Source organism: Lepidothrix coronata, unplaced genomic scaffold (assembly GCF_001604755.1).
Source record: "Lepidothrix coronata isolate B3197 unplaced genomic scaffold, Lepidothrix_coronata-1.0 Scaffold274, whole genome shotgun sequence".
NCBI classification, from domain to species: domain Eukaryota; kingdom Metazoa; phylum Chordata; class Aves; order Passeriformes; family Pipridae; genus Lepidothrix; species Lepidothrix coronata.
This window is the reverse complement of record NW_016690454.1, coordinates 652255-674051: the sequence shown is the minus strand read 5'-3', so window position 1 is coordinate 674051 and position 21797 is coordinate 652255. Positions and strand designations below refer to the sequence as shown.

Genomic DNA, 21797 nt, shown 5'->3' with positions numbered 1-21797 from the left:
AGGTGCAGCAGGTCATGCTGAAAGATTATGCTATTAGTGTGAAAGGTAGTGACGGCTAATTTCTGAAGAATTAATCTTAGTAAATATCTTTACTATTGAATGAAAAAATAGGATTACAGTAATGAAACTTGCTGATGGTAAGAAATTAGGAGGTATTATTTCTCTAGAAATAGATAAAGATATCATACAAAGAACAAGGTGGCTTTGAGTAGAGTAATAGAAGTAGGATGGTGTTTAATATGAAAGATCATGTGCTTACAAACTAATACAGTGGATCAACCTGTGCTTGATTCAGGACTTCAAAATTATTAATTTGATTAAAAGCATGGTAAGGGGAATATACACCCTGAATTTGTTGCTGTTCCAGCTTTATTATGTTTTCCATCTGCATGGAATGCCACTTGGAAGTATTTGTAAATCTTATTGTCTGGCTTTGGATGTAGTTCCAGGTAGATTAATTGCATTTAATGAGAGGGATAGCACTAAGTGGTTTTGTATTCATTTCACCAAGCTCTGCATGGATTGAAGTGTTGGATTGACTGATGAAGTACATCTGTATCTTTGTAATTTCAGTTTGACTGAAATGATACACACTTTTGAGCCTTAGAAGTTTTAAAAAATACCACAAGCTCGTGGAAATTTATACAGATTGTAAGATTACATTAATACTATTGACTGTTGAGTGTGTTGTGAGTACAAACTCCATTTCTCTGCTGCAGACATACCAGACTATTCAACTCACCACTTCATGTTGTGCAGAAAATGTTGTAACTGAGTCAGCAATGAAGCATGTGCACGTTTTTATTGATGCCTAAAAAACTGATGAAGAGGGCTTTAGAAAAGATGTAACATATGCATGTGGTGTATGTACACACACATGCCGGAGCGATATTTTTCCTACAGGAACTCACCTTGCCAAAACTCTTGTTGGCAACTTTTTTTCCAGCAAGTATTCTGTCAGAGGAACTAAACAGCATGATGGATGGACCTATGTTAGTCTTCACCAGTATAAGAAAGCCATTAGAATGAAGGTGCTCTTCTATGCAATCAGACATAAGATAGCTCTAAATATGTTCCAAGCACATGGGGTATGTGTGACACAAGCTCAATATACAAATGGTTGGTGGTGTTTCCCAGGAAATTATGAAAGGCTTTTATCTATCAATCATACCAATTTAAGGGCTTAAACTGCAAAAGTAAATGTATTGAAATTTGTCTTTGAGAAACTAAAAGGATTAGAAAATTGGCAAACTTGTGGTCTACACCTGAATTTGGGTTTTAAAGCCATTTCTGTAATTTAATTTTGTACATGAATTGAGAGGATTGATAAAATGGTATTATGATTTTTAAAACCTCTTGAACACTTAGAATTGAAAAACTATGTATAAGTTTAGATTTATGTTTTCTGCTACTGTTTCTCATTTGATATGTTAAATAAGGATTATCTGACATAACAGGAATGTTTCTGAGAAGATAAAAGGTGATAATAATGATGTTCCCTTGATGAGATATGTAAACTTATGTTATGCTTATTAAAATCAAAATAGAAGTTTATTCCAAACGTAGCATCCTTTCAACTGGGTCTGATTTAGTTTCACGTACTTGCTTGTTGGCTCATTAAGTAACAATGTATGATAATGGGCTTAAACTTGTACGTTTCAGTAGCAGTAGGAAACGGGATGCAACCCATAGAATTATACTATTCCAATTCATTGAAACCCAGATGGAGATGATCAAAATGGCAAGTAAAATTATTTGAGCAGTAGCAATAGTTTCCTATGGATTTTTATGTTGTGTGTAACCTTTGATGTCTGATACCATAAACTCTAACTAAAGCTGTTTTCATAATCTAGACTTCTCTTGTCCATGTGTCCCTAGTAAGTTACAAGCCCTAGTAATGAGCCTGCCTCTGTCCAGTCACCCTTCTTAAACTTTTAAGAACATGTTTGTCTTGTACAGCTCATTTAAAATCTGTTTACAAATGGTCAGTATATTTAAAATAGAAAGTATCAAGGACAGACTGCAGCAGTGTAATCAGATAAGCAATGTTGAAGACTTACATGAACAGAAGGTAATGACAATATGAGGTTTCTGATTATATTCTGTAAGAATCTGTGCTTGGATCATTATTTTTAGAATATAGGTAGGATGATTTTTTTTTCCCTGAATCAGCATGAAACAAGATGATGGTACATCAGAAATAATTATTCCAAATAATTTGGAATACCCAAGCGTAAAGATGTTAATCTTATAAATCTCCTGAAGAGATTAGAAACATGCACAAAAACAGAGGTATGAGAAGAGGAAAACGTAGGTATTTTGCAGAGTCTTGGGAGATAATAGTTTAAATAGTTTAAATAGTTTAAACAGAACAATAAATACACCGTTTGTGATACTATGACCACAAATAGGTCTACCACATTTCTTAGCTTGGAAACATGAGTGTGATGAGTAGACCAGGAACAGCCTCTTCTTAGGGAATTCAAGTGCAACTGCAAAATGAAAAAAAAAAAATAAATTAAGAACTTCTTTTTCCTTCTCATGTGCTTCCTTTTAACTTTCCTGAGTTATAGCTCATCCTTTTCAAACCACGGCTTTGAATTTGTGGGGGAGGAGTGTGTTCATTTGTGTTTGATGTCCATTTGGACGTGGTTTTTTAATATCTATTTGGAAAACCTCATTTGCATATGCAAACTCAGTTTCATGGCTCAGCTCTGCGGAAGCAAATTTTGGTGTGTGCTGTGTCCTTGTTGCTTCTCTGGAAAAATGAAAAGGTAAAGGAGATAGCCTGGCTAGACTGGAAAGAGAAGAGAGATTGCAACAAAGGGAGTGGAGAACAGAAGTCTGGTGGAGAGGAAGGAGTTGTTGTGGGCAGAGGTGAGATACAGAGGCTAGCCAGTTTCTGAGGAAATGAAGGGAAAATGTCTAAATACATTGAGAGGGCTAGACACAGGAGATCAGAGATTTTGGAGGACCCAAGGGGTTGGGGCAAATTATCTATTTCTATAGAAAATAATGAGAGAATGATTAGAAGGCAGCTGGGACAGTTCGAAGAAGTGGAATACATCAGGAAGGGAGCAGATATCCTGATTATGAGTGGGTCACTGAAGTGGTGGCTGCTCACAGGATGGCAGTAGAAGTTGAAGAATTTGGTACACAGGGACTGAAAGGGGGACAGTGTGTAAAATATGGGTACACATGCATATTTTACAAGTAGGAGCAGAGCTAGACAGGTGGCCCAGGAACAGAAAAGGACAGCTGTGCTTGCTGTGTTGCTGGGCTGTGAGGCCTGGTAAAACTGGAAATTCCTCAGCTTTAAAGTTCTTAAGGCTTTACACTTCCCTGCTGACTGGAAATAAGTGTGAAGATGCTGTCAAGGTGTGAGGCTCTGCTTGACTTCTCTGATACCATGTCCATATAAAATAGCTGAGTGCTGCTGAGTCAAGTGATACAGGGATGTCCTGTAGCTGCAGCTGTTCAAGCCTTGCCAAGCTGGAAGAGCTGCACGGCTCCACGCAGCAACACCTGTGTGTGATTGGACAACTTCTGTATATGTCAGCAGACTTGTCAGATTTTTCTTTTTTGTTTAGTATTCTTTAAACATTTTAAGTGTTATATTTATCGGTAAACAATTTAGTCACACAAGACAGTTCATCTGGCTGGCTAGTAACATAAGACTTGATCCTTCCATGCCAGTTTCATGTATCTTTTTACTTTACTGAAGTCTTTCCAAATTCCTTTTCATACTACTTGTTATTCTATCACAGAAATAGCATTGCATGCCAAAGAATTAGTCAAAGTTCTTGTAAAGTACAATGATACTTAATACATTTCTCTTTTCATCTCTGTGGTCAGAACTTATCTTTGAAAAAGGTATAATACAGCATTATATGCAAAGAAACAAGCGAGGGAAGTTTCTATATATTACCTACAAAGGAAGAATAAAGTGAAATCCAAAGACATGTTTAACAGTGATCTGTCAATATCCATAGAAGGAATTTATTTTTAATTTCTTATGCATAATGGAGTTATAAAATTGGTTGTTTGTATAGGTGGTTGAAGTTTGAAGAAGATGTAGAGGATGGTGGAGAGAGGTGGAGCAAACCATATGTTGCCACACTGTCACTTCATAGCTTGTTTGAGCTGAGAAGTTGTATCCTGAATGGCACAGTTCTTTTGGACATGAGAGCTAACTCCATAGAAGAAATTGCAGGTATGTATTGATGTTTCATGTATTGGTTATGAAAATTAATCATAAAAATTAAATGCTTACAAGAAAGCTATTGTGTAAGAATCAGTCCAGTTTAGAAACTCTTTGGAAATATTTTACTTGGTAAATATTTCATTTCTGTTTTTTAGATGGACTTTGCTATTTTAAGAATCAATTTCTTTTACAAAGGAGAAAAGTTAAAATGGAGGAGAGGACAGTTTGGTTATATTTAATTAGAACTGGAATGTTCTCTGCTCCTGCCATGCTGCCTCATGTTATGAATGATGAGTGTGCTAACTTTCACAAACTTAATTTCCTGCTATGCTAATTGAAGGCAATCTAGTTTAAAAAGCCACAAAAATATAGGGAATTATTTATCATAATTAAGTTACATGAAGACAGACATGTCTCTGAGTTGAGAAGGGAATCAAGTAATAATACTAAGTGTAAATTTTTAAATAAATTTGTAGGTACATTAACTTCTCAAGCGAAAGATGAGTGCATTTTTTCCGATAAAGGTGTATTTGACAGTTGTGATTCTAGGACTTTTGAGAACAGCAGAAGCAGAAAGCAAGAACATAATGGATGAGTCTTCTCTTCCAAAAGTATAAGTGAGATTGACACTGAATGCCATTTTTCTGCATTCCTGGTGTTTCCCATAAAGACTGTAACTAGTTTCGGTAGAGATACAAAAGACAAAGCAATGGAGTTTTCTAACACTCAAGATTATTGGGAAAACTGCTTTATGGATGATACATAAATCTATGTAAGGGCCAGAAAAAATTTACTTTACTTATTTAAATTATCAGGTAAGGGAGATATTGTTTGGTGGGATATATTTAACAGTGGAATTAAAATTGGCTCAGATAATAGCAGCTGCTTTTTGTATTTATTTTTCCCAAATTGTTTATGTCAAACTGACGCAATACCAATCTGCAGAAACTTGTGTGGGTTTCAACTCTGTGCCGAGATCTGATTCTCCTATGACTCATGGTCTGAATCAGAGCTTCAGAATTTGTCTTGATAATGATAAAAGATAAACATGAAGAATAAAAAGCAGCTGATTTGAAAGAACAAAGATGTCTGTCAGTATGCTGCTTTATTATTTATTTATAAATAAATAAGAATTTCTTAGATCAGCTTGATGTTCTTGTATTACTTTTTTGCTTAAATAGTACCCTATTATCTTCAAGGTTGAGCTTTTCATTCTTAATCCAGAAATCACTCAACTTTGTCTGTAGTGAGCTAAGAGATCCCTTCCAGAATTGTTTTTACTTAAGTAGGTAAAAAAGTAAGAATTAAAGCAATAAAAATAACTTCAGTGAACATCCTTTTCCTGGTTTTGGAAGATATTGTATATCTTCCAATATAGTGAGGCCACAATTAATTAATGTTTATAATCTCTGAATTATTAGTTAGTTGTAGGTTTTTTGTTTGTTTAGTTAATATGAGCATTCATAATACTAATATTTTTTGGAAACTCATCACAGATGTAAGCTGTCCTTCAGCAGAGAATTTGGTGAGTTACTGTCACACTATTTTGAATCAGTCCTACTTGTGGATTATGTTGGTTTGTTGATTAGGGAAACTGCTTTCTTCTGAGAAGGGACTTTAGCATGACTTCCATTAATTGGTTTGTACCATTTTCACTTTAAAAGTGAAAATGTTGTTGTGGCAGGTTTGGGTGCATTTTGTTTGTTATATTATTTGCTTGAGCTGGTAGGCATCCCTTTCTGATAAGGTGATCTGACATATGATAAGATTTGCATGGGTCATGCTTTGTCTTTGAGAGAGGATTTTATTTTTCCTCCTGCTGATTCAATAAGCAATGAGGTAGGTTGTTTTTTTTTTCTTTAAACAGCTTTGAAGCAGGTGCTTCTGGCAAGCACCTGCCAGAAAATTACCCGCGTTCTGTCAGATTGCTTTGAAGAGATATATTGATTTTTTTTATTTCCCCTAGAAATAAAGTTACCATTCCAGTTGCTTTTCTCAGTTAATATTATTTGTGCTGTAGCAATGCTGTTTTCCTTTTCCTCGATCAAGTTCCTTTGTAATTTGTTACTCTAATACTATATATGTAGGTAATTCCTGCTCTCCAGTGCTCACAAAATGTTACAAAGAGTGGCACACATTAGGCAGCACTGCAAGGAAGAATGACTAATAGTAGTGGTAACAGGCACACTACCAAGATATGTGTGGTAGGTATCTTAGAAATGTGGTAATTCCAAATAATATGACAGCAGTTCTTTTTACATAGAAGTGACTGCTGGACCTGAAGATTAGACAGAACTGGTATCTCTCAGGAAATCTTTTATTGTCTGTTCCAGTCAGTTGCTATTCACTGTCAGTAGTTATGATCCTACTTATCTTGTGCTCTACAATGCAAACACTGTTATCGCCCTGGAATTGGTATGTATACTGATTTTATCTGACAGTCCTGACACTTTAGAATTTAAAGAAATGGTTGCTGTCACCTGTTGGCCTCAATTTTTTTCAATATTTAACACTCTTCTTATTTTGCTTGTGAGCTAGCCTCATGTTAGACTTGTCCAGCAATCCTGATGGTTGCTTTTGGTTTCATTTCAGTGTTACTGTGTATACCACCTGTAGGAGAATTTGTGAAAACAGATTATATCCTATGGCTTTAAGTGGTACTCCTAATTAACTTTGATTCTTGTGTCCTTCTGATACATAGTTTAGGGTTTGTGGTTTTTTTTTTTTTTTTTTTTTTTTTTAAGTGCACTCTTTTGATAATTTTACTATATTGCTACAATGCATCATCTTTTGAGAACAAATACATTATTTGCGCATGTGTACTTTTTTTTAGTTGCCTTAATGCTTTGTTAGTTAGAAATGTGTGCTGTGTATTTGTTGGTAATGTATTTCTATCTGGGCTATATTCCAATATTGAATTATATTTCTGTTAATGCAGTGCCAGTCTTGTATCCTTGAAAGAGATACACTTAATCTTCATTGCTAAATTGAGACGAAGAATTTCTATTTGTTTTAGTCAAGGCTTTTAATCTATAAACAATTATTCACTGAGGCGCTAAACTCTCAGCACTTAGCTCTTGAAAATGTTGATTATTAAAGTCTGTGTTTTAAAACCTTAATTGGCTTGTGGTAAAATCTACAGATGAAAACCACCATTTATAATGTTTGCAAGGCTTTCACAACACTTTGTATTTTATCCCTGGAAACTTTGATAGTTCTGCATAAAAATACTTTGGTACCAGTGATGTGATGAGAATTTTTAAATCATCCTGTGTTCCAGCATGTCCATTCTCTATTAGACTCTTTTTCATTCCAACTGTCTTACTAAAAAATGACTTGATTTACAAGACTCTATATTTCTTAGGACAGGTACCCAGTTTTCTTTATTGCAAAAGAGCTTATTCATACCTATGATCTCAATTCACAGACAGTATCTTATTATAACAGAGACTTCCGAGATGAATTTCTAACACTGTTATGCATTAGAACAGCATGTTTGTTCCCGAAGTTTCTCAAATAGTTCTTAAATTTTGTAAGATGGATTTTACTTTTCTTTTGAAAAGAGCTCAATTCCTCTGCTGAACTTTATCCTGTTTAAAAACGCGCTTTTATGACACATATTTTAGGGGGCTTATAACTAATTTTAATATGTGACGTTATTTTTTCATATGTCTTTGCAGTGACTCCTATATCAGTAAGTTAGCACTCCATGCACAAGGAATTCCTTTGAACATTTGATGTAGTAATATTTTATCGATCACTTCTGTATAGAACATATGCTAAGAGGAAGTCTGAAAAATCTATGTAATCAAAACAATTTATTTTGGAACTTAGCTCTTGATGAGGTATTTGCCAGAATCTGGCTGCACCATTAGAGAGCAGCTTCACTGTGTTGTTCAAGTTGGCAGATGAAAATGTTCTCTTTTGATATTTTCATTTAGTTCCTTTGAAACCATGTAGATTCTCAGATTACCATCTGGTTTTTTGATTATAACTACTGAATGAACCCAAAAGGTTCTTGTATTTAACATATGATGCCATTTTATGTTGTTTGGTTCAAAAACTATTCAGTCCAGCCTTTAATGGCTATAGTTTCTTTACACATGAGCCACAGATCTTGCTTTTTCTTTTAGTTGTGCAGAGCGTTCTGTGAACAAACGTCAAACCTTGTCAAATACAAACTGTGGCCTCAGTGTTGCACAGTGGGGCTTTGGTGACTTGCATATGTTTGAAATATCAAATAGTCCCATTAATCTATTTTAAATAGCTTAATTTTAATAGTGGTTTCTTTTTTAAGTTAGATTTTAAATCTTCTCTTGCTTTCCAATCCCAAGATCTGACTGTTTTTTCCTAGTTTTTTCTGTGTTCCTCACGATCAAATTTTCAATCTGTGTAACAGCTTAATCTTGTGATTGAGGTCACTGGACTCTGTGCTCAGCAACTCAGGGCATTACATCCCAAGTGTGCAATTTCATTGATTTCATTAATATCATGTTAAGCTTTCAATCTGAACAAGTCTTCTTTTGCCTTTGTTTGCTTTAAGTTATATTACTCCATAATAATGACATATTTTAACTGGCTCAAGTAAAGATTTTATTTCACTAGAGCCTTTTGTTTCGTCTGCGACATGTTGTGTTATGTTTCTGTCAGTACTTTTATGGTAAATTTAACTTTTATTACAAACACTGTAATAAAGCATGGGATTGTCTGGGAGCAGTCTGCTTGTCTGTTTGACCCTACACCTGTCTTTTGTTCAGCTTTCACCTTCTCACTTACCCTTATTTTTGTATTTAGTTGCTTTGTTTTCAGCTTACCATGTGGTAATAACCTCTACAGAGAAACCTCCATCAGGTTTTCTTCCTTTGTCTGTGGGTAAATTGTAAATCTCATACCAACTTCTGAGTAGAATGGAGGGTTTAGTGGTTGTTTAATGTTTTCCCATGTTAACCACAAATCTGGAAATTTTTTTAGATTGCACAAGTCAACCTCAGCTTGCAAAATATATTGTTTTGATAGCATCCACTGTGGCTGCAATTCTGAACTGCAAGCTGGAAATTTTGGCCTCATCTCTACTATTTACAGTTTTGTGAAATACTTGCTCTTCTTCCTCAGTAAAATTACATACTGCTATTTTAGAAAGCAGACATTTTTCTCTCTCTATCTTTGCTTTTCAAGTGTTTCAACTGCGAAGTTGAACAAAATAATTTCAGGTAGAACTGGAAATAGAGTCTGTTGGTGCACTGGAACACTGTGGCCTCTTGGGTGAGCAGCTAAATCTGCAGGCTTAGATAGCTTGTTTATAATCACCACTGTAAATGCTTTTGCTAGTGTCAGCTGGGATAGAGTTAATTTTCTTCCTGGGGGCTAGTATGGGGCTATGTTTTAGATTGTGCTGAATGCAGAGTTGATAATATAGAGATGTTCTTGTTATTGCTGAGCAGTGATCACACAGAGCACTCTTCTGCTTTTCGTGATGCCACGCTGGTGAGGGGGCTGGGGGTGCTTGGAAGGTTGGGAAGAGACACAGCCAAGACATGTGACCCAAACTGACCACAGGGATATTCCATACCATATGACATCGTGCTCAGTATATAAAATTGGGGGGAAAGAAGGAGGAAGGAGGGAGGTGTTTAAAGTGATGGTGTTTGTCTTCCCAAGTAACTGTTAAATGTGATAGGGCCTTGCTTTCGTGGGGATGGCTGCCAGCATGAATCCAGAACATAGCCCCATACTGGCCACTGTGAAGAAAATTAACTCTATACCAGTTGAAACTAGCACATTGCTGTAAATCGGTCTTGGTTCACAAGTGCAGGCCAGGAATCCTAATTGTTGGGTTTTTATTGCTCCTAGTGTCTGACTTATTAGGGAAGTATATATTTGGGTTCCTATTAGAGATGAGTTAAGATATAGGACAGTATTTCAACTCACTGTCTTCCATAAAACAATGCTTTAGGGTTGCTTGTGTTTTCTTCTTCCCTGTTTTAAGGGAAATGACGACAAACCAGACAAACCTTGGCTTTTAAATTATAGTCAGCTATGACTGCAATTGTGATACACACAAAAGCCTATGTCTTTAATTTTTTGTCATTAGTCTCTCATTTTGTCCTACAATTGCACAGTTATAAAATTTGGAGGCTTGAGAGGTGTGAATACCAGCAACTTTGCTGGTATGTACTGAATTCAGTTTCTTTTGCTGTAAACTGTCAGTGCCAACCTCTATCAGGAGAATATGAGCCCAGCAATTTCTTTTTGGACTTCAAAAGTATTTCTGTGCAAATGCAGTATGCCTTCTATAAATTTATTCTATGTTTCACCGGAACGTTCTCTGTAGTATTGTATGTGAGGTGATGATCACACTGTGAACCTGGTGCAGTGGCGAACGAGCTGTGGCCACACTTGAGTGCCTCCTTATTGTTCATTTGCTTGGACCTGTGATGACTCCACAAGGATCTGGCCGCATGTCTCTGTATAAAGCTGCAGTGTGTAACAGACATCTCCAGAGTGAGTGGAAGCAGCCAGCCTGCTTTTGCATCCTTGCTGACCCTAGAGGTGGAACAGATGGAATTTTCTTTGCTGGGCCACATGTGAGCTGTGCTGCATTTGAATAGGAATTGCCTGCACCCAGATGCTCTAATTCATAGCCTGGGTAAATTGTTCACAGGTGGTCATGAGTTGTATTTGAGTTACTATAATAGCTTGTTTAAGTACTCACATTGCTCACATTTACTCACAAAATTAATTTTATGTAGATGATATATTGTAACTGAGTCAGAATGGAGAAAACATTCTTGAAGTTATATGAAACCCCAAGTATTCTTTGAATTCTTTTAAATTACCAAGGCACAAAGAATGTCTGTCTTTAATAGCTTGAAAAAATGATTTCATGGTTCCAGCATGAATCAAGATTCGTTACTGAAGAAACGTTCTACTTCAGTGTACTTGGTGTCAGAAGAAATGTCATGATGTAAACGATTAACAGAATGTCTAACACTGTGCTTGCTGATGGGTATTCCACATGTTACATCCTTCTGAAAACTTCATATAGTTGTGAAGGGTCCTTGAAAATGTAATGATAAGCTGTGTCTCTGGCTAAAAGGGGGCTGTGCAGAATTTAAAAGGTCCTTCAAGAGGAAAATTCTTTAAAGCAAACAAAGAAATCCCTCAAACCTTGTTGCTAAGCATAGAAACCTTGGAGAGTCTCTGTTGTTACACAGGACTATAGCTGAGATAGAGTGCTGTGAGGTTTTGTGTCTTTATTCTTTACTCCATTTTGTCATAGGTACTGTGGAGAAATGGCCATCTGTTCTAGATACGAAAGTGAAGACCAGGGCTTTGAAAAGTACGTACAGCTTCAACTGATGTGAGCGTGTAGGATCTTCTCACAGGATTAAGGAATTACAGTCTGTTTTGAAAATTACATGTTTAAAATCTTCTGTTGGCCATTTACTCTTGGACTTTAGCCATGGTGCTCTTGTTTTCAAGCTTATCTCTGCAATCAAGTGTGTTGTTAGTGATATTGCTTGGACTTTTAAAGATACGTTGAAAAACTTTGGAAGAAGCTGAAATGGAATCCCATAACAATAGGGGCTGATGGACGTAGTCCTTCCTACTCCTGTTCAGGGCATGAAAAAGGGGTCAAAATGCAGCAATCTGGCAGTAATTTCACTGCATTTAAACTCCTCCTGCTGCTACTGCAGCTGCTACTGCAACTGGGTCTATGTTAAAGGAGTGACAACTGGAGGGAAATATCAAGGCAAGAAGACACATCTTCACTCTTTCCAAAGCTGAATGCATTCTTTCATTTCTACATGTGGTAAAGGGACTACAGTAAAGGGAAAGTTGTAAAAAACCAGAAAACTCAAGCCATTTTCTTCTTTCTGGAAGGAAATAAAAATTGTTAGTTACCACACTGGCACCAACTCTGTGGCTTGTATGGCTGTTAACGAGTCTAGCAGAGCATCTAGGCAAGGAAGAGGATAGGGATGTGATTATCTTCTTCCTGTCATTTTCTCTTCTCAAATGGATAATCTTAAATATAGACATTGTCCTCAGCAGTTTATATATTTTAATATTTAATGTGTAAAATACTGTAATTCCAGGAATGACACCATACAAGTAGAGTATGTGTGTAAGCAAGGTGATGACCACAACCATAAATTTGCCTGTTCTAGAGGAGTCCTTTTTTTCAGCTCTTCCTTTTGATTTCTGTTTTATACCAACGCAAAGAAGACAGTCTTTGGTTTTGCATCTTCTGCAGTTTTGATCAGCAGAATTAAAAAGGAGAGAGGAGAGGATAATTCCAATTGTGCTTTAGCACAGATGTCCTGAGTTATAAATTTATTATTTGTTTTTTAACTTTAAAGATCTCCTGTCATGTTACATAAAGTACAGGCCTGTTTTGGGAACTGTAACATGCAAATTCATGTACTAAGGTGTCTAAAGAGAAGATAGTCTTATCCTTAGGGCAGAGGCAGTTCCTCTGAGTTGAGGGGAAAAATGCATATTTTTCTTGGAGCTGGAGCTTTCTTTCCATTTTCTCATGTATTACAAATTCTCGTCTCCTTCTGAAAATATTCTGCTGAAGACTTTCTCTCAAACTTGTGTTACCTTCTCCTTTGCCTTTCTGTCAGTTATCTTGCTGCTATGCCCCTCTCTCACTTCCGTTATAGTCTAGAGTGATAAAAAAACTCTGTCTACACTGGGAGCGCAGAGATATCTGACCTGATAGTGTTTCAGTTAACCCTGGAGATAAAAGTTCCCTTCAGACTCAGGTTTTATTAGTTTGGGCACTGCACTGGGCAACATTACCCTTTAGTATGAGCATTTGGTCAAAACTGTTGTCAATACTGCACAGAATGTAATTGCTGGAGGGGGTCTAACACAACATTGAAAACTGCAGCTTGATTCTTCATTGCAAGCTGCAGATACATTGCTCATGTTCACATCTGTTGTCAGCTGCATTTATCTGTGGACCTGTCTTAGTCTTTTTGTATGTGTGTCGTCATAGAGATGTAAATTTTTTGGCAGCCTCTTCATAGTAAGTGAAACATGCAGGTTATTTGTTGTTCAGCTCTCAAAGCAGGTATGTGATACATTGGCTTATTATGTCAATATTGAGAACTTCAGAAAAACTTGTATTTTTTAAATGTCTTTACAGTGCACAGGTGACTGCTAGCAATTAAACTCTACTTTTAACCAGCATAGTTATGTAATGCCTTTTATTATCTCTCGCTCTTGGTAGTTATCAAAGGCATGACAAATTATGTCTCTGTGATGATGCATCTACTTTTTATTTTTTTTGCTCTACTTGCTTTTCCACTGGCTTTACTGGTAGATATGAATCTGACTCCAGCACAGAATCATGAGCTGTCTGGGTTTTTAGTACAAGGAGTTTTTGACTCAGCTTATTATATCCCTATTTTTGTGCAGTACAGTTTCTTCCAATTGATATACAAGGGCAGCGTGTACTTAAATGCTGTTATATGTGCTTTGATACAGAATTTTTTCCCTTTATTTTTCTGTTAATCATCATTACTGTTGGTAGAAGTATTTCCCCAAATAATAATTAAAAAAAAAAATCCAACAAAATTCTCAGTAATTCTTTCCCATTTGAATCACATAATGCATGTCATAAAATCATAGGTTCTTAGAATTGTTTGTGTTGGAAGGGGATCTTGAAGATCATCTAGTTCCAACTCCCTTTCTCTGGACAGGGACTCCTTCAACTAGACAAGGTTGCTCAGAGTGCCATCTAACCTGGCCTTGAACGTCTCCAGGAATGGGGCATCCACAATTTCCCTGGACAACCTGTTCCAGTGCCTCACCACCCTTACAGTAAAGGATTTTTTTCCTAGTATCTAAGCTAAACCTACCCTGTTTCAGTTTAAACCCATTCTCCCTTGTGCTGTCACTGCGTGCCCATGTAAATAGTCTTGCCCCATCTTTCCTGTAAGTTCCCTTCAAGTAAAGGAGGGCTGCAATTAGGTCACCCCGAAGCTTTCTCTTTTCCAGGCTGAACAATCTCAATCCTCTCAGCCTTTCCCCACAGGAGAGGTGCTCCATTCCTCTGATCAATTTGACGTCCTATGGACTTGCTCCAACAGGTAGATGTCCTTCCTGTGCTGGGGACCTGAGAGCTGGATGCAGTGCTCCAGATGGGGTCTCACCAGAGTGGAGCAGAGGGGCAGAATCACCTCCCTTGACCTGCTGGCCATGCTGCTTTGGATACAGCCCAGGATCCAGTTGGCTTTCTGGGCTGAAAGTGTGCATTGCCAACTCATGTCCAATCTTTACTCCACCAGCACCCCCCAAGTCCATCTTAGCAGGGCTGCTCTTGATCTGTTCATCCCTCAACCTGAATTGATACTGCGGTTGCTCCAACCCAGGTGCAGCACCTTCCATTTGGTCTTAAAGCTCATGAGATTCCCATGCACCTACTTCTCAAGCCTGTCTAGGTCCCTCTGATGGCATCCTGTCCTTCAGGTGTGTCAACAGCACCACTGAGCTTGGTGTCATCTGCAAATTTGCTAAGGGTGCACTTGATCCCTCTCGTCTATATCATTAATGAAGATATTTGATCCCCTTATGGGCCATTCATTTAACAGTTGGACTCGATCCTTGTGGGTCCCTTCCAATTCAGAATATTATGTGATTCTGATTCTATGATATTAAATAACACAGGTCCAAATATGGACCCTTGAGGGACACCGCTCATCACTGATGCCCATTTGGACTCTGAGCCATGGACCACTACCCTCTGGATGCTTCCATCCAACCAGTTCCTAATCCATCTAACAGTCCACCCATTGAATCCATCACTCTCCAATTTGGAGAGAAGAATGTTGTGAAGGACCATGTCAAAAGCTTTACAGGAGTCCAGATAAATGATATCTTGTAGCCCTTTCTTTCTCCACTGATGTAATTACTCAATCATAGAAAGCCACTAGATTGATCAGACAGGATTTTCCCCTGGTGAAGCCATGCTGGCTGTCTCGAATCACCCCCCTGTCCTCCATGTCCCTTAGCAGAGTGTCTAGGAAGACCTGTTCTGTGATCTTCGGAGGCACAGAGGTGAGGCTGATAGGTCAGTAGTTCCCAGGGTCATCCTTTCTGCCCTTCTTAAAGATGGGTACTATGTTTCCCTTTTTCTGGTCACCCAGGACTTCCCCTGACTGCCATGACTTTTCAAATGTCGTGGAGAGTGGCTTGGCAGCTACATCAGCCAATTCCTTCAGGACTCTGGGATGTGTATCATGAGATCCCATAGACTTGTGCATATTCAGGTTCCTCAGGTGGTCATGAACCTGATCTTCACTTACAGAGGGAAGGACTTTGCTCTCCCAGTCCTCATGCTGTCGTCCATCCACTCAAGAAGTGTGGGAAGAGAGGTTGCCATTGAAGACCGAAGCAAAAAGTTGTTAAACCTTTTCCTTGTCTGTAGTTACCTGTTTGCCAGCGCTGTTTATCAGAGGGGTATACCTTCTTTGACCTTCCTTTTCTGAGTAATGTACCTGAGAAGCCCTTCCTGTTATTCTTTGCATCCCTTGCCAAGTTCAGTTCCAGTTTTGCTTTGGTCTCCCTCAGCCTCTCCTTACACAATTGTACTTCTTCTCTATACTCTTCCCAGGTTCCTTGTCCTAGTTTCCACTGCCTGTGCATTTGCTGCTTGCCCTTTAGTTTGACCAGCAGTTCCCTACTCAGCTGTGCTAGTCTTTTGCTTTCCTTGCCTTATTTCTTGCTCATGGGAATCTCTAACTCTTGCATTCCATGGAAAACTTCTTTAAACATCTGCCAGCTCTCTTCTGCTCCCTTGTCCCCGAGCATGGTCTCCCAGGAGATCCAACTGAAAATCTCCCTGAAGAACTGTCTTCCTAAAGTTCAAGAGCCTGAGTTTACTCCTTATCTGACCTATATTTCTCAAGGCTGCAAACTCCACCCGTGCATGATTGCTGTAACCTAGGCACCTCCAACATTAGTGACTATCAAGTCTAGTATCACCTTCCCTCTGCTAGGGCTGTCTATCACCTGGCTGAAGAATTTATCCCCTATGCATTCCAGGAGTCTCCTGGGTTGCCTACAGCTTGCCATGCTACTTTTTCAGCAGATGTCAGGGTGGTTGAAGTTCCCCAGCAGGACAAGAGCCCACAGGCACGATCCCTGCTGTAGCTGGAGCAGGATGGCTTCATCCACAGGTTTCCCTTGATCAGGCGGCCTCTAGTAGACCCCAGCTACAAAGTTCCCTTTGTTGCCTTGGTCTCTGATTTTTACCCCCAGGCTTTCTACCTGCTCATGGCTGTTCTTCAGAGGCAGGTCTTCACACTTTGTCCCTATCTTGATATAGAGGGCAACCCTTCCTTGTCTCCTTCCCCCCATCATTATGAGCAGCCCATAACCATTGATAGCCAAACTCCAATCTTGGGACTCGTCCCACCGAATTTCAATAATGTCAACAAGGTCATAACTTGCTAGCATCACGGTAGTTTCCAACTTCTCCTGTTTGTTGCTCATGCTGTGTGCATTGGTGTAAAGGCATGTCAGCTGGGCTGCTGGCCATGTCACCTTCCTAGAGGAATGTATATACAAATAGTGTTGAATATGAATATTTAAAAATACTTTCTGCTAGTGGACTGCAAAAACAGCTGTGATTTCTTAGCATGGGGATCAGTTTCACTGACACCTCCTCGAAGTGATTCTGTAGCAGCAACACGTACATCTGGCAGCAGAAACAGATCCTATTGGGTAATGCCAAATAATGCTGCAAATTTTTCTGTGTTGTCTTACTGAAATTCCTTTATATTGCACTGAAAGTATTGTAATTATAGTTATAAGAAATAAAGAGTTAGACTGTGAGTACAAAGGGAACTGTGAGTACAAAGGGAATAAAAAAGTTATATTCTCGCAGCACGCCAGTCCTTTGTAGGAAATAGGATAGAGGTTATTTGAGAAAAAAATCCACCTTATACACATTGTAATCCTGGGTTTAAATGTGTTATGTATGAGTGTACTTAAGGACCAACTTCAAAGTTACATAGGTGACCTTAATTTGTGAACTGCATCATTTTTGGAGGATTTGAATTTTTTATATTCATTAATAGCATCGTATTTTTTTTCCCCGAGTGAAAGACTTCTAGATAAAACTTACCATTTCATTGTGTTGCATTAAAGCAACAGATACTTTTTATTTTTAATCCTGTAGGGTACTTATTATTGCCATTTAAAAGATAAAATTTCCTCTTTCCCCTCTTTTATTATATTTATGTATATATTTTCAGATATGATTCTGGACCAGCAGGTGAGTTCTGGGCAGCTCAGTGAGGATGTTCGTCACAGGGTGCATGAGGCTTTACTGAAACAGCATCACCATCAGAACCAGAAGAAGCTGAGCAACAGGATCCCGATTGTAAGATCCTTTGCTGATATTGGAAAGAAGCAGTCTGAGCCCCATTCCATGGATAAAAATGGTAATGCATTGCTTTATTTTGCATTTTGAGCTTTCAATAACATCTACGTGTTCAGTATTGTGCTTTGTACCCACAGCTTGACAGTGTGATTCTGCTCTGAATAGCTACCCTGCAAAAGCGGTACTTTTTACATGAGAGTGGCTCCTCTTTTTCAGTAATGTACCTGCTTAAATTTGAAATTCGAGTATCCTGCACAGTTCAAGGCTGGGCAGAGATATTCAAGGGAACTAGCTCAAGTGTTGGAAGCTAACTGTGTTAGTGTGCCATTGTGTCCTGAGGAACTGGCCTGGCACACGATTTCCGGTGCAGCTGAGTTTAAGGACACTTGTGCTGCTTTAGGTACTCTGTGCAATCCTTCAGACTAAGCTTGAGCATCTTTGCACAGTGTTACTCTGAACTGTGGACATGCTCCATTAGTGCCAGGAATGTGCTAGGACTATTTTTGCCTTCTATTGTTTCCAGGACCTATTTATTTAAAATGTTTGTTGAAATAGTTTTTAAGTCTCCAACAGTATGTGTATTAGAGTTGAACTGCTGCTTTAGATTTCATAGGTGAGTTTGAAGAGTTGAAAAATGAGGAAAACATTTTCAAGATGACACTATCAGAGAGATGTCACATGAACTGTACCTTGTTCTTTCAGAAAATCTCTTTTGGGAAAATCAGGTTAATGCAAATGAGAAATGTTTGCAGAGTGGTTCTACAGTATTATTGGCATAACTTTTTTTGTTCTTCTTGCTTTTACAGAAAACTTTATAAGCTGTACTGTTGTTACAGGTTATCATAATGAAAGATCATTTCTTATTGCCCCTTGCTTATTTACATAAACACAGGTCTGTGTTACGAAACTTGCAGCCAAATTTTGCAAATATTTACAATTAATTCACTAGATTTATACATTGCAGAATTACTGAACCTCTGTATCCAATGTCATCACATTACCTGCAACATTGTTGTCTGAATACTGTTGGACCATAGAGTGACTCTTATTCCAGAAATCACCTTCAGTTAAATCTCAGTCCCTTCTGCTGTCGCTCTGTTTCAGAGCCCTACTGAGATCCCCTATTACCCTGGGAAGCGGGGAACCAGGAAACAGCTGTAGCACAGGGAAGGTGCAGGTTGGAAGAGGAAACTGTGTGCTATGAGGCATAGGACAGAAGGGCACAGAGGAGTAGTGTGGCTGATCTGGAAAGATGGGGCTGTTGGCATAAAGATTAACTGTGGTTTCAAGGAAGAACCTTTGCTTCAATCATTGCCATATAAAGTTTTATTAGTTCTATTTGCTTCCCTGGGGAAGATTCTCAGATCCAAAAGGCAATATAATTTCATTGATGAGGGTATGAAATAGATACATTAATTATGCCAAAATGTCATTTTAAGAGTAAGGAAAGAAAATAATATTTACTAAGATGTGTGTGATTGTGCATATGTATGCGCAAGAGTAAAAGTAAGTAGAATGATTGTCCATCCTTTTTAAGGCAACTTTTTTGTTGATTTGCACAGGTCTTGCTAATGAGTTTAAAGAAATATTCAGGAGACACTAAAGAAAGCTAATATAACATTCCTATTCCTTAGTTTCCACAGGATGTAAGGTGTTAGCTTGCATTCCATAAACTTTTTGCACTAGAACTTATATAAGAAATAAACATTAGGTTTCCTTAAAAGGACCCCTCAGGGCAAGCTGTGTAAGTATCATGAATTCAATTTCAGTAACTTTCTGTGTTTGTTAGTGGAACTGATGCAGTAATTCACTCCAGAAATGTCTTGGTTTTGCCCAAGTTTCTTCTAGGAACTTTCCTATCTGTCTGTAAGTTCCCAAAAAATCAATTCTCATCAGGACAGCATCTAAGTCTGTATTAAACACCCTAATTTTATACATTCAGTGGTTAAGTGATTCTCTAAGTAGGAAGATGTATTCTTACATGTTTTTATTTGTCTGACCTTATTTTGCAAGATAAAAAATCGCTGAATTCCACTTCATGTGCTTATGTAGAAATGTCTCAAACTATTCTGATTCTTGTTAAAAAAAGAACTTAGTCACTTTGACTGTGTTAATTTAAATTAAGTTAAATGTACCATGAACAATAGAAATTCAGTAGTTTGAGGAATATTTATTTGAAAGTAAATCAGCTTTTTATCTAAATTACAGTGAAAAATTCCAAATGCAATCTTTTTGGACACAGGTGTCTTTTAATCAGTTTGAAGCATTGTTCTTCTGCTTGCGTCCTGTAAGTGCTAATGCACATTTGGCAGTCTCCTGCATTTACCTCTTCAAAATCTATGATGATACCGTGATAAAACAAGGAAGATTTATTTATTCTAAATTTCTCTCTTATCATCCCTTATTCTGTTAAATTAAAACGCTGGAATCTTATTGCCTGAACTGTACTGAAATTAGTATTAACTTTAGAAGGAAAATTTAGTTCAAGTTTTTTTGTTTTAAAAGGAACCACAGTTTTTTCCCTTTTCAAGACAACAGCAAAGAAGCAGTAAATTATGCAGGAATCTACACTGAAATGCTCAGCTTTCAGGAACTCTGCTGTTCTTAGAAGCTTGACTAGCAGCGAGGTTTCTGATCATTTTCTTCTGCCATTGCCTCATGATCCAAGTGCTGGAGTTCAGCTACAATGTTATGCTCACTGCAGCTGTATATTTCTTTTTAGATTGCTATGGAGTGTCTGTACAAGCTTCTCATAATAATACAAAAATGAGTTTTTAAAATATGTCTTTGAATCGTGTGAAAGCAAAAGAAAACAACTAAGTATGTGTAAAAGAAAGCAAAATTAAGACGTATAAACAACTTATATTATTGTCAAGAATGTGCTGTAAGACACATCTTGTTTCGTGAGGTCAAACTGGTAAAAATGCATTCAAGGCATCATTTTAGTTTGCTTATTCCCATTTGTGTACAAACATTGTGTAGAATTTATGAATGTAAAATGATCCATATATTGCCATCAGTAGCAGTATTGTTCTCTCCTTTTAATAAAAAAAGAGGAATCAAAATATTGTTGCTTTTACTTTCTGGTTGATAAGCTTAATTCCTAGAAGACTGCAGGAAGAGAAATAGATCATCTCTAGTACTACTAGTGAGCTTCCAGCTCAATTCACCCCTATTAAAGCTGAGAGTTTTCATAAAGAGCAGGTGCCAGGAGCTTTAGAAGGGCCACTATTTGTTCCTGTTGCAATGAGACAGGGGAACTTAGACACATTTTCTGCACAAAAGGAAATTCTCAGTTTGGTTAAATTTGGGGTTAGTGTAGACAGTTAAACTGATAACAATACTTAGCAGTCTGTTGATTGTAAAATAGGTGATTCAGAGCCATAAGTCCCTGTTACCCTGACATCTGGGTAACATGATACATCTGAGGATGTAAACCCCCTTCTTTGTCCAAGTTCTTGACAATGGTAGCTTATCCATGGGTCACTTTTGAGATATTCAAGAGCAAAGTCTGAAAATGAAGACATAAACTTTAATTCAATATACAGCAATATCATTGGATAGACTATTGTGATATCTTTGTTGGAAGATAGTTGTACATATGTTCTCCCTCCATTTTTCTTTGTTTAAGTCTGTCAGACCATCTAATTAATTTGCTTTGTATTTAGTAGTATTATCTTTTGTTTACAATGGCTTTTCTTCACATCCTCTGCAAGGCTAAGATGTCAGGGTGCTATGGATTTACCATGCATTTTTAATGCTGCCATGCTGTGTTTAACTTTCACTTTTCATTAAGCATCAAAACTGTGAGAATTAAAAGCCTGCTTTTGATGTTCCAATAAAAAACGACAGTCAAATTTGGCATAAGAGCAGGAAAAATTATTTTTTTTGTTATAGGCTAATTTGACACCAAATACCCAAAATAGAGAATGGCAAGTAATTTTAGCATAATACTGTAAAAGATACATAAAAATAAGAATATTTTCCTTTAGTAAATCGTCTTTAGAAAGTTTGTTTTATAAAGCAATTCAACCTATTTTTATAGAGATGGGTAGGTTTATCACTCAGATATCTCAGAGCTGAGTTTATAAATTGCTGTGACATGATATAAAAAGCGAAAGACAATTGTGAATATAGAACACCTTTCTGTTGTTAAAGAAATGCTAAAATAATTTCACAAGCCTCTCCCCTTTT

The 21797-nt window shown here is 37.6% G+C and overlaps 1 protein-coding gene across 10 annotated transcripts in view; it reads left to right on the top strand.

Moving 5' to 3' along the window:
* SLC4A10 (solute carrier family 4 member 10) overlaps positions 1 to 21797 on the top strand; it is a 153157-nt gene that overhangs the window by 79215 nt on the left and 52145 nt on the right. For all 10 annotated transcript variants that reach the window (XR_001878295.1, XR_001878294.1, XM_017836284.1 and 7 more), the window contains 2 exons: positions 4053 to 4213; positions 17476 to 17664. Coding sequence is in view for 8 of the 10 variants with exons in the window: in XM_017836284.1 (XP_017691773.1) it covers positions 4053 to 4213; positions 17476 to 17664 (350 nt within the window). In the remaining 2 variants the exon portion in view is untranslated. The remainder of the gene's footprint in view (positions 1 to 4052; positions 4214 to 17475; positions 17665 to 21797) is intronic.